Genomic DNA, 12,970 nt, shown 5'->3' with positions numbered 1-12,970 from the left:
TCATCAGCAGAGAATCAATCAGATTGATTTTCTCCAGGTTACCACTACCTGATACTCACGTCCGGGGGGCTTTTTTAGTCCACAGTGCATGCTGTATGATTCATCTGTGTTTGTGTGTGTGTGTGTGTGTGTACTTTTCTAACTTTGTATGAGCTGCATGCGGAGGAGTGGTGCAAGCTGCTGTGTGTGAAGTGTGTATTTCTGCCTGTGTGTTTAACTCTTGTTTTAACTCTGTGTTTAGAGCTGGATGCAGAGGAGTGGTGCAAGCTGCTGTGTGTGGAGTGCCTAGGAAGCCGACTGAATGACATAAGCCTGGGAGAACCAGACCTGTTAGCAGCGGGGGTGCAGCGGGAGCAGAGCGGTGAGTCCCCAATTAGAACCCCAGCTAATGGAGGCCATTTTGGGTCAATCCTGCCCCAAACTGGTTAGCAGTTACATTACAGGCCTATATGTTTGAGTGCAACTGAGTCCTCAGAGGTTTGTGATAGGGAAACGGTGAGTCTCCAATTAGTCCCTGCCAACAGAGACCATTTTGGGTCGATATTTCCCCCCCAACCGTCCCAGCACTTGTAGACGGTTTCATTACCAGCCTAGAAATGTTAGTGCTACAGAGGTCTGTGTGTGTGTTTGTGTGCATCTTTATCTATCTATGTGTGTGTGTGTGTGTGCGTGCATGCGTGTATGTACTTTCGAGTGTGTGTCTGTGCATGTGTGTGCATGTGTGTGTGCATGTGTATGTGTGTGTGTGGCTGTGTTCCTGGCCTAATGAGAGGTGCTGTGCATCACTGGCTCCCCTCATAATGAACTTGTACAAAAATGGATGAGATTAAATCTGCTGGGGCTGAGGCCATGTGAAATCACTGTACCCCCCCCCCATCCAGGAAAAGAAATAGAGAAATGGGAAGGAGGAAAGAGGATATATATAATATATAGGTATAGGTGTTATTAAATGGGTGATTTTCTATCATTTGTAGACTACTGTGGAAATGACTGCAGTGTGTGCTGTGTGTGTGTGTGTGTGTGTGTGTGTGTGTGTGTGTCTGTTTTATAGACTGGCTTTGAAATGAAAGATCAAGGTCTCATTTTTACTCACCTAACAACCTCTTACAGGATGCCTCAATTGCATTTACGCTAACTTTGTGCTCTGCCCTCGTTTGAGAAAAATCGATATGAATCCGAATGAATCTGAGCAGCCCATCTAGTTCAATGACAGTAAAATAACATGTAGTTTTCTCTCCCCTCAGCTTCGATGTAAAATGACAGGAGAATATTGATTTGTATTCATTACATCGAAGTGTTTGAATACAAAACAAAGAATTTGATTTAGCTAGAAGCTCACTACAGCGATGCCAGCACCAAGAGGCAGATGACAACACATCTCCATAAGGTGTGTGAAGAAAGAAAGAAAGAAAGAGAAATACACAAAAAATCGAACACTAGACTTGTGCTTGTCTCTGCAGGACATATACTAAAATGGGAGAAAACTCCACCCTCTGCAGTTACACTTCAAGTAGTGATCACCCAACTACAGGGGCTGATAATTAAATCAAAGTTCATTTTCTCGCTGCTCCTAAAAATCCCTCACATATTACATTGCCATTTCATCAGTCCTCACTCTAGACTCATGGCTGTTCTTTTGAAACATTATGGCATAATTAGTGAGTATAATGTAGATTATGAAGAGCTCTCTGAGAGCTGGTTAAAGTGATTGGCTGAGGAGGTCTGTAGTGCAGTAGACTCCAGCTGGTAAAAGTGATTGGGTGAGAGGAGGTCTGTTAGTTAGAGACTCCACTGTTTAAAGTGATTGGGGCTGAGGAGGTCTGGTAGTAGAGACTCCAGCTGGTTAAAGTGATTGGGGCTGAGGAGGTCTGTAGTAGAGACTCCAGCTGTTAAAGTGATTGGGGCTGAGAGGTCTGTAGTAGAGACTCCAGCTGGTTAAAGTGATTGGGATGAGGAGTCCTGTAGTAGAGACTCCAGCTGTTAAAGTGATTGGGCTGAGGAGTCTTAGTAGAGACTCCAGCTGGTTAAAGTGATTGGGAGAGAGGTTGTATAGAGACTCCAGCTGGTTAAAAGTGAATGGGGCTGAAGGAGGTCTGTAGTAGAGACTCCAGCTGGTTAAAGTGATTGGGGCTGAGGAGGTCCTCTAGTAGAGACTCCAGCTGGTTAAAGTGATTGGGGCGAGGAGGTCTTAGTAGAGACTCACTGGTTAAGTATTGGGTGAGAGGTCTGTAGTAAGACTCCAGTGGTTAAAGTGATTGGGAGAGGAGGTCTGTAGTAGAACTCCAGCTGTTAAAGTGATTGGCAGAGAGGTCTCTAGTAGAGACTCCAGCTGGTTAAAGTGATTGGGCTGAGGATCTGTAGTAGAGACTCCAGCTGGTTAAAGTGATTGGGCTGGGGTCTGTAGTGAGACCCAGCTGTAAAGTGATTGGGCTGAGGAGGTCTGTAGTAGAGACTCAGCTGGTTAAGTGATTGGGGCTGACAGGAGGTCTGTAGTAGAGACTCCAGCTGTTAAAGGATGGGCTTAGTCTCTAGTAGAGACTCCCAGCTGGTTAAAGTGATTGGGCTGAGGAGTCTGTAGTAGAGACTCCAGCTGGTAAGTGATTGGGGCTGAGGAGGTCTTAGTAGAGACGTCCAGCTGGTTAAAAGTGATTGGGATGAGGTCTCTTAGTAGAGACTCCAGCTGGTTAAAGTGCATTGGGGCTGAAGGAGGTCTTAGTAGTACAGGATCTGTTGCTGCTTGAAAAACTATGACAACGGCGTGGGGTGCATCTCGATAGTCTAAAGTGGCTTCCTCTCCTTGCTGCTGAACAATAGAGAAAACAGGTTAAATAATTGAGGAGATGAGACATGAGGGTGTAACGCTCTTCTACCTCGTCCTCCTCCTCCAGACGAGGAGAGGAGAAGGTCAGAGACCAAAAATGCAGCGTTGTAATTAGACATATATTTATTAAACCAAGGACGAAAACGAACACGAAAATATACTTGAAGAATTACAAAACAACAAACGACGTAGACGACCTAACATAAGACTTATCTACATAAACCGCAAGAAACGCAATGAAAAACAAGGAACAGACTACAAACACAACGAACGAAAACACGAAACAGTCCGTGTGTGCATCACAGACACAGACACAGGAAACAACCACCCACAACAAACACATGTGAAACCACCTACCTTAATATGGTTCTCAAATCAGAAGGAGATGAAAAACCACCTGCCTCTAATTGAGAACCATATCAGGTCACCCAATAAACCAACAATAGAAACACATAACATAGAATGCACCCACACTCACGCCCTGAACCAGACTAACACACTAACAAAAACCACAGAAAACAGGTCCAGCGAACGTGACAATAACCCCCCCCGCAAAGGTACGTACTCCGGACGCCACACCACCAAAAAGTCTAGGGACGGGTCTGGGTGGGCATCGACCAACGGTCGTGGCTCAGGCTCTGGGCGAGTCCCCACCCCACCATAGTCAATCCCAGCTTACGTATCCCCCTCGAATGACCACCCTCCTATTCCACACCCACTAATTTAAGGGCAAACACGAGATAATGACCAGCACCGGGATAAGGGGCAGCACCGGGATAAGGGGGCAGCACCGGGATAAGGGCAGCCCTCCCCGGACTGAAGGACTGCAGCTCCGACTGAGGACGGCAGCTCCGGATTGAGGGCCAGCACCGGGACAAGGGGCCAGCACCGGGAAAGGAGCAGCAACCGGGACAAGGGGCAGCCACCGGACTGAGGGACGGCAGCTCCGGCTGAGGGGCGGCATCCTGGCTGTGCTGGCTTCTGGCGGATCCTGGCTGGCTGACTCTGGGGCGGATGCCTGGCTGGCTGCTCTGGCGGATCCTGCTGGCTGGACTCGTGGAGGATCCTGGCTGGCTGGCTCTGGCCGGATCCTTGCTGGCTGGCAGCTCTGGCTGGCTGGCTCTGACTGCTCATTGGCCCTCGCTGACAGCTCTGGCTGCTCATGGCTCCTGACGGCTTGGCTGCTCATTGCTCATCGCTGTGAGGCTCTGGCTGCTCATGGCTCGCTGACAGCTGTTTGGCTGCTCATTGCTCGCTGACGGCTCTGGCTGCTCATGGCTCGCTGACGGCTCTGGCTGCTCACTCGGGCTCGCTGACGGCTCTGGCTGCTCATGGCTCGCTGACAGCTCTGGCTGCCTCATACTCGCTGACGGCTTCTGGCTTGCGTCATGGCTTTCGTGACGCTCTGGCCTGCTCGGCTCGCTGAAGCTCTGGCTGCTCATGGCTCGCTGCGCTCTGGCGCCATGCTCGTGGCCTCTGCGGCTCATGCTGCGCGCTCGCAGATCCTTGCTGACTGGCGGTCTGGCAGATCCTTCTGGTGCGGCCTGGCAGATCCTGTCTGGTTGGCGGCATCTGGCAGATCCTGTCTGGTTGCCGGCTCCTGGCAGATCGTCTGGTTGACCGGCTCCTGGCAGATCCTGTTCGGTTGACGGCTTGGCAGAATCCTGTCTGGTTGGCGCTCTGGCAGATCCTGTCTGGTTGGCGCTCGTGCAGATCCTGTCTGGTGCGCTCTGGCAAGATCCTGTCTGGTTGGCGGTGAGTCCTGCTCCTCGCAATCCTGTCTGGTTGGCGCTCTGGCAGATCCTGACTGGATGCCATCTAGCGGCTTTCCTGACTGACGAACGGCTTCTGACAGGGCTCGGGACAGAACGACGGCTCTATGGCTCGGGAACCAGACGGATGGCCTCTAATGGCGCTGTGAACGGATGGCTCAGATGGCGCTGGTAGACGGAATGGTCAGATGGCCTGGGTAGACGGATGGCTCAGATGGCACTGGGCAGACGGATGCTCAGATGGCACTGGCAGACGGATGGCTCAGATGGCACTGGGCAGACGGATGGCTCAGATGGCACTGGGCAGACGGATGGCTCAGATGCACTGGGCAGACGGATGGCTCAGATGGCGCTTGGCAGAACGGCAGCTCTGGCCGGATGAGGCGCACTGTAGGCTGGTGCGTGGTGCCGGAATGAGGCACGGGCTAAGGCACGCACCTTCAGGCTAGTGCGGGAGCAGGGACAGGGCACACTGAACTCTCCAAAGACGTACTATGGGCCCTGGTGCGTGGTACCCGGCACTGGGTACGGTACCGGCTGAGGGCACGCACATCAGGACGAGTACGGGGAAGGAACAGTGTGTACAGGGCTCTGGAGACCGCACCTGTGGCTTGGTGCGTGTGTCGGAACAGGAGGCACCGGGCTGGAGACACGCACATAGGGAGAGTGGCGTGGAGAGGACACAGGTCTCTGGGAACACTGCACTGGAAGCCTGGTCGTGGAGTAGGCACTGGTGGTACTGGGCTGGGGCGGAAGGTGCGCGCCGGATATACCGGACCGTAGCAGGCGTACTGGCTCCCTTGAGCACCGACGCCTGCCCAACCTTCACCTGTTGTATGCTCCCCGTAGCCCGACCAGTGCGGGAGTGAACAACCCGCACCGGCTATGTAGCGAACCGGGGACACCTATGCGTAAGGCTAGGTGCCATGTATGCCGGCCCCGAGGAGACGCACTGGAGACCAGACGCGTTGAGCCGGCTTCATGGGCACCTGGCTCAATGCCCAATCTAGCCAGCCAGTGCGGGGAGGTGGAATAACACCGCACCGGGCTATGAACACGTACAGGAGACACCGTGCGCTTAACTGTGCGTAACACGGTGTCTGCCCGTACTCCCGCTTCCACGGTTAGCCTGGGAAGTGGGCGCAGGTCTCCTACCTGCCCTCGGCCCATTACCTCTTAGCCCCCCCCAAATACATTTTTGGGGTTTCTTCACGGGCTTCCGTGCACCGCGTACCTTCAATACCTCCGATTCTTGGGCTCATCGCTGCCTCCATCTCCTCACCTGAGCGCCGGCGATATTCCCCAATGTGAGCCCAGTGTCCTCTTCCCTCCTTACTTCCCCTCCATTCCAGAATTCCGTGTAGTGACCACTTGTTCGTAGCCCGCTGCGTTGGTCCGGGTTTTGGTGGGTGGTTCTGTAACGCCTCTTCTAACCTCGTCCTCCTCCTCAGACGAGGAGAGGAGAGAAGGATCAGTGACCAAAATGCAGCGTTGTAATTAGACATGATTTTTAATAAACAAGGACGAAAACGAACACGAAAATATACTTGAAGAATTTACAAAACAACAAACGACGTAGACTGACCTGAATATAAGACTTACATAAACCGAAGAACGCATGAAACAGGAACAAGCTACAACAAACGAACGAACGAAAACACGAAACAGTCCCGTGTGGTAGACACAGACACAGGAAAACAACCACCCACAACAAACAATGTGAAACCACCTACCTTATATGGTTCTCAATCAGAGGAGATGAAAACCACCTGCCTCTAATTGAGAAACATATCAGGTCACCACTAAACCAACATAGAAAAACACATAACATAGAATGCCCACCCACACTCCACGCCCTGACCGACAACACATACAAAAACAACAGAAACAGGTCAGAACGGACAGAGGGGGATTTGTTACAGTACCACCTGTCCAGTTGGACCCATTTAGATGTAGCTACAGTACCTGTCCAGTTGCAGTCAGTTTAGATTTATTTTTTATTTTACTAGGCAAGTCAGTTAAGAACAAAATTCTATTTTCAATGATGGCCTTCAGGGGCAGGAAGACAGACTTGTACCTTGTCAGCTCGGGATGATCTTGCAACCTTTCGGTTACTAGTCCACGCTCTAACCACTAGGTTCGCTGCCGGCCCCAGATTTGTTACAGTACCAACCTGTCCAGTTGGAGTCGTTTAGATTTGTTACAGTACCACTGTCCAGTTGGAGTCGTTTAGATTTGTAACAGTACCACCTGTCCAGTTGGAGTCAGTTAGATTTTGTACAGTACAACCTGTCCAGTTGGAGCAGTTTAGATTGTTACAGTACCACTCTTGTCCAGCGTGGAGTCGTTTAGATTTGTGTAACACGTACCACCTGTCAGTTGGAGTCAGTTTTACGATTTGTTTACCAGTACCACCTGTCCAGTTGGAGTCAGTTTAGATGAAGGCAAAGAGACGGAAGAGAGAAAACCCATTTAAATACTATTGAGACTTTTCCGCTACTCCTTTAGCAACTGGATCGCTGACTTTCACAACGCTCACCTCTACTCTCTCTCTCTTTTATACTCTCTTTCCTCTCTCTCTCTCTCTTCTCTCCTTTATATCTCTCTTCTCTCTCTTTATCTCTCCTTTCTCTCTCGTCTCCTCTATCTCTCTTCTCTCTCTTTCTCATTCTCTCTCTTCTCCTCTCTCTCTTTAACTCTTTATCCTCTCTCTTATATCTCTCTCTCCTTCTTTTATATCTTCCTTCTTTCCTCTTCTCATCTCTCTCTCTCTCTCTTTCTCTTCTCCTCTCCTTCTCTCTCTCTCTCCTCTCTCTCTCTTCTCCTTCTCTTTCATATCTCTTCTTCTCTCTCTCCTCCTCTCTCTCTCTTCCTCCTCTCTCTCTCTCTCTCTCTTCTCTTCTCCTCCTCTCTCTCATCCTCTCTCTTTCTTCATATCTCTCCTCTTTTTGCTCTCTCTCTCTCTCTCTCTCTTATCTCTCCTCTCTTCTCCTCTGTTTACTCTCTCTCTCTCTCTCTACATCTCCTCTCTCTCTCCTCTCTCTCTCTTCTCTCCTCTCTTATCTCTCCTTCTTTTCTCTCTCTCCTCTCTCTCTCTCTCTCTTCTTTATATCTCTCTTCCTCCCTCTCTCTCTTCTTTCTCTCTCTCTGCTCTCCCCATCTCTCTTTATATCTCTCTTTCCTCTCTCTCTCTCTCCTTTATACTCTCTTTTATTCTCTCTTCCTCTCTCCTCCCCTCTTTTTTTTCCTCTCTCTCTCTCTTATAATCTCTCTCTCCCACTCTTTATATTCTTATTCCCCCAATCCCTCCATATCCCTCTCTTCTCTTTATACTCTCTCTCTCTTCCTCCCCTTCTCCTCCTCTCACTCCCCTCCCCCTCCTCTCTCTCTCCCTCTCTCTCCTCCCTCTCTCCTCCCTCTCCCTACCTCCTCATCCTCTTCTTCCTCCTCCCGCTCTCGCCTCTCCGATCTCCCTCTCCCCCTTTCCTCTCTCTCTCTCTCCTCTCACTCTCATCGTCTCTCTCTCTCATCTCTCTCTCTCTCTCCTCTCAAGGAATAGGAAAAATAATAGTCCTTAATGAGACATGATGTCATATTTCAGGAGCAACTTCTTTAAGTCTTTATCAGTCTGTTATGTAAAGTCAATTTGCACTGAGCAGAGCGCGGCCTCTAAGAACTATTCCATTTTATGTTCCTATTACTTTCTTATAACTTTTTCTGTCTGCCTCATCCATTTTTCATAATTTCAATGAAGTTAAGATTTTGTAAGGAGCTGTCTTTTTTGTCCATTCAATGCATGGATTTCATGCTTATGCAAGCTGGTTTGAATGATAATTCTGGATTTTAAGTAGGCTCTGCAACAGCATGGACTCAAATGCCTTTTCAATGATCAAGTGGAGAAAGTTATTTTGGTGACTCATACAGCCAGAAGTGTACAAAAGTCAAAGTCCCAAAACTGCTGATACTGGGATGTTTTTAGATGTAGTCCGTTTTTGACATTTTTTTTAATTAGGATGGAGTGTAGCCTACTGTATGGGTTTCTYGCAAACAGATGAGACCGCTGATACTGTGTCTGTCTGTTATTCTGTCGGCCCATACTCCCCAAACCCACCTGATATAACCCTCTGATGACTACTGCAGGACCATGTTTTTATGTGTCCTTCGAGAACATTGATTCGTAGCCTTCGCTACAAGCTGAATGGAAGCTTGAAAAATGGTTAAAAACAGTGAAAATGAAAGGACTGCAATAGATTCTGTCCAAAAGTCCAATGCTCACCTTTGTAACACATCTACCTTGTTATTCTGTCCTTTCAAAAAAATATCCTCTATTTTTTCAAAGTAAGTATTTGTAAAAAATTGCTGTGTTGGTTTTGTTCCAGAGCGGTTCAACGTGTACCTGATGCCCACTCCCAACCTGGACATCTATGGGGAGTGTACGATGCAGATCACCCATGAGAACATCTACCTGTGGGACATCCACAACGCCCGCGTCAAACTGGTTATGTGGCCCCTCAACTCACTGAGGAGATACGGACGAGACTCCACTTGGTTCACTTTCGAGTCAGGAAGGTATGTTTGTTTTGTGTGTGTGTCACTCCTGTGTGTCTGTGTGTGTTACCTGTGAGCTCTTCTTCATCTCTAACCATCATCCTCTCGTGTTGCTGTGCGATGGACAGGGTGGATGAGTGACTCTCTGGTAGATTATCCTCTCCCTCCCGCGTCTGGAACGTAAACAGACCCTCCCCCGTGTCACACATCCTAGAGACAGAGAGAGTGGGGGCGAGAGGGGCGATAGAGTTTTTATTACAGATACATACACAGGTTAGAACACAGAGAAAACATGAGGTACAGATATGCCTACAGAAAGCAGATACCCCCTTAATCTCATAGCCTGGAGGGGGTGGACAATGTGGATATGCCTGACATGTTTAGAGTTCAAACTTCCTTTGAAAAAAGTTTTGACTATTCCCAAAGTACTCTGTGTGTATGTGTGTGTGCGTTGTGCGTGTGTGTGTGTTGTTTAGCCAGGAACCCATGTGACCAGTTTTTCCTCTCGCTGCTGATAAACCGGTTCCCAGATCATAGAGAAAGATGTAATGGGTTAGGGGGGCGATCCAGGAGAGATGTGAATGGGTTGGGTTAGGGTCAGATCCAGTCATGATGTGAGGTTAGGGTCAGATTCCAGGAGAGATGTGAATGGGTTAGGGTGAGATCCAGGAGAAGATGTGAATGGGTTAGGGTTCAGATCCAGGAGAGATGTGGATAGGGTTAGGGTCAGATCCAGGAGAGAATGTGAATGGGTTAGGGTCAGTCCAGTAGTGATGTGAATGGGTTAGGGTCAGATCCAGGAGAGATGTGAATGGGTTAGGGTGGGTCAGATCCAGGAGAGATGTGAATGGGTTAGGGTTAGGGTCAGATCCAGGAGAGAATTGAATGGGTTAGGGTTAGGTCAGATCCAGGAGAGATGTGAATGGTTAGGGTCAGATCCAGGAGAGTGTGAATGGGTTAGGGTCAGATCCAGAGAGATGTGAATGGGTTGGGTCAGATCCAGGAGAGATGTGAATGGGTTAGGTCCGATCGCCAGGAGAGATGTGAATGGGTTAGGTTCAGGGTCAGATCCAGGAGAGATTGTGTGAATGGGTTAGGGTCACAGATCCAGGAGAATGTGAATGGGTTAGGGTTAGGGTCAGATCCAGGAGAGATGTGAATGGGTGTTAGGGTCAGATCCAGGAGAATGTGAATGGGTTAGGGTTAGGGTCAGATCCAGGAAGAGTGTGAATGGTTAAGGGTCAGATCCAGGAGAGGATGTGAATGGGTTAGTGGTCAGATCCAGAGAGATGTGAATGGGTTAGGGTAGGGTGGATCCAGGAGAGATGTGAATGGGTTAGGGTCAGATCAGGAGAGTGTGATGGGTAGTGGTCGATCCAGGAGAGATGTGAATGGGTTAGGGTCAGATCCAGGAGAGATGTGAATGGGTTAGGGTCAGATCCAGGAGAGATGTGAATGGGGTTAGTAGGGTCAGATCCAGGAGAGATGTGAATGGGTTAGGGTTCAGATCCAGGAGAGATGTGAATGGGTTAGGGTCGATCCAGGAGAGAATGTGAATGGGTTAGGGTCAAATCCCGGACGATGTGAATGGGCTTAGGGTCCGATCCAGGGAGATGTGACTGGGTTAGGTCAGTCCAAAGAGATGTGAATGGGTTAGGGTCAGATCCAGGAGGATGTGAATGGGTTAGGGTCAGTCCAGAAGAGTGTGAAATGGGTTAGGGTCAGATCCAGAAGAGATGTGAATGGGTTACGGTCAACCAGGAGAGATGTGAATGGGTTAGGGTCAGATCCAGGAGAGATGTGAATGGTTAGGGTTAGGGTCAGATCCAGGAGAGATGTGAATGGGTTAGGGTCAGCATCAGAGAGATGTGAATGGGTTAGGGTCAGATCCAGGAGAGATGTGATGGAGGGTTCAGGATTGCTTCAGCATCCGAGAGATGTGAATGGTAAGGTTTAGGGTCAGAATCCAGGAGAGATGTGAATGGGTTAGGGTCAGATCCAGGAGAGATGTGAATGGGTTAGGTTAGGGTCAAGATCCAGGAGAGATGGTGAATGGGTTAGGTCAATCAGTGTAGAGATGTGAATGGGTTAGGGTCAGATCCAGGAGAGATTGAATGGGTTAGGGCCGTATCCAGGAGAGATGTGAATGGTTAGGGTCAGATCCAGGGTAGATGTGATGGTTAGGTCAGATCCAGAGTATGTGAATGGGTTAGGGTCCAGATCCAGGAGAAGATGTGAATTGGGTTGGTTAGGTCAGATCCAGGAGAGATGGTGATGGTGTAGGGTCAGATCCCAGGAGAGATGTGAATGGGTTAGGGTAGGGTCAGAGTCCAGGAGAGATGTGAATGGGTTAGGGTCAGATCCAGGAGAGAGATGTGAATGGGTTTAGGGTCATAATCCAGGAGAGATGTGAATGGGCTTAGGGTTAGGGTGAGATCCGGAAGATGTGAATGGGTTAGGTCAGATCCAGGAGAGATGTGAATGGGTAGGGTCAGATCCAGGAGAGATTGTCGAAATGGGTTAGGGTCGCCGATCCCAGGAGAGATGTGAATGGTTTAGCGGTAGGGTCGATCCAGGAGAGATGTGAATGGGTTAGGGTCGATTCCCAGGAGAGATAATGGGTAGGAATCGGAGAGATGTGGAGGGTGTCAATCAGTTGAGAGATGTGAATGGGTGTGTACGGTCAGATCCAGGAGGATGTGAATGGGTTAGGTTCTAATCCAGGCAGAGATGTGAATGGTGGGTTAGGGGTTCAGATCAGGAGAGATTGAATGGTGTTAGGGTTATCCCCAGGGATGAGATCGTCAGCAAGATGGTGAATGGTTAGGGTCAGATTCACAGGAGAGGATGTTGAATGGGTTACGGTCAAGAATCAGGAGAGTATGTTGAATGGGTTAGTCAGATCCAGGGAGACGATTGGATGGTTAGGTTTCAGTATCCAGGAGAGATGTGAATGGGTTAAGGTTAGGGAATCCACGGAGAGATAGTGAATGGGTTAGGGTTAGTCATCCAAGGACGAGATTGTGAATGGGTTAGGGTTAGGTCAGATCCCAGAAGAAGATGTGAATGTTAGGGTAGATCCGGAGGTGTGAATGGGTTACGGTCAGCTCAGAATGTGACATGGTAGTCAGAATTAGTGAGATAGGGTAAGGTCTAGCCATCAGGAGTAACTGAGGTTAGGTGAGATAGGGGGTTTAAGGGGAGGTTAGGGTCAGTATCCTAGGAGAGATGTGAATGGGTTAGGTTAGAGTCAGACCCCAGAGAGATCGTGAATGGGTTAGGAGTGAGATCCAGGAGAGATGTGAATGGGTTACCGGTCATATCCAGGAGACAGATTGTAATGGGTTAGGGTTAGGGTGAGATCCAGAGAGATGTGAATGGGTTAGGGTTAGAGTCAGATCCAGGAGAGATGTGATGGGTATTGGTCAGATATCCAGAGAAGATGTGAAATGGTAGTTAGGGTCAGATCCAGGAAATGTGATGGGTTAGGTTGTCAGGGTAAGACTCCAGGAGAGATGTGAATGGTTGTAAGGGTCAGATCCAGGAGAGATGTGAAATGGGGTTAGGGTCAGATCCAGGAGAGGTGTGAATGGATTAGGGTCAGATCCAGGAGAGATTTGAATGGGTTAGGGTTAGGGGTCGATCCAGGAGAGAATGTGATTTGGGCATCCTATCAAGCATACAAGGAGGTGACTGTGTGTCACTGTGAGCATCCTTTCTGTCTCATTGGGTTGAACTTGATGGATTCTTCACACACACACACACACAGCACACTACACACACACACACACACACACCCACACACACACACACACACACACGCACACAA

The 12,970-nt window shown here is 49.1% G+C and overlaps 1 protein-coding gene across 1 annotated transcript in view; it reads left to right on the top strand.

Annotated features, from left to right (window-relative positions):
* The window catches only part of dok6 (docking protein 6), an 88,954-nt gene that overhangs the window by 40,199 nt on the left and 35,785 nt on the right, over positions 1–12,970 (top strand). The window contains exons 4-6 of the mRNA XM_070446747.1: positions 242–361; positions 8,973–9,162; positions 9,330–9,414. Coding sequence (XP_070302848.1) covers positions 242–361; positions 8,973–9,162; positions 9,330–9,414 — 395 coding nt within the window. The remainder of the gene's footprint in view (positions 1–241; positions 362–8,972; positions 9,163–9,329; positions 9,415–12,970) is intronic.

Source organism: Salvelinus sp. IW2-2015, linkage group LG14, assembly GCF_002910315.2.
Source record: "Salvelinus sp. IW2-2015 linkage group LG14, ASM291031v2, whole genome shotgun sequence".
Classification (NCBI taxonomy): Eukaryota; Metazoa; Chordata; class Actinopteri; order Salmoniformes; family Salmonidae; genus Salvelinus; species Salvelinus sp. IW2-2015.
This window is presented reverse-complemented; position numbering and strand designations above follow the sequence as displayed.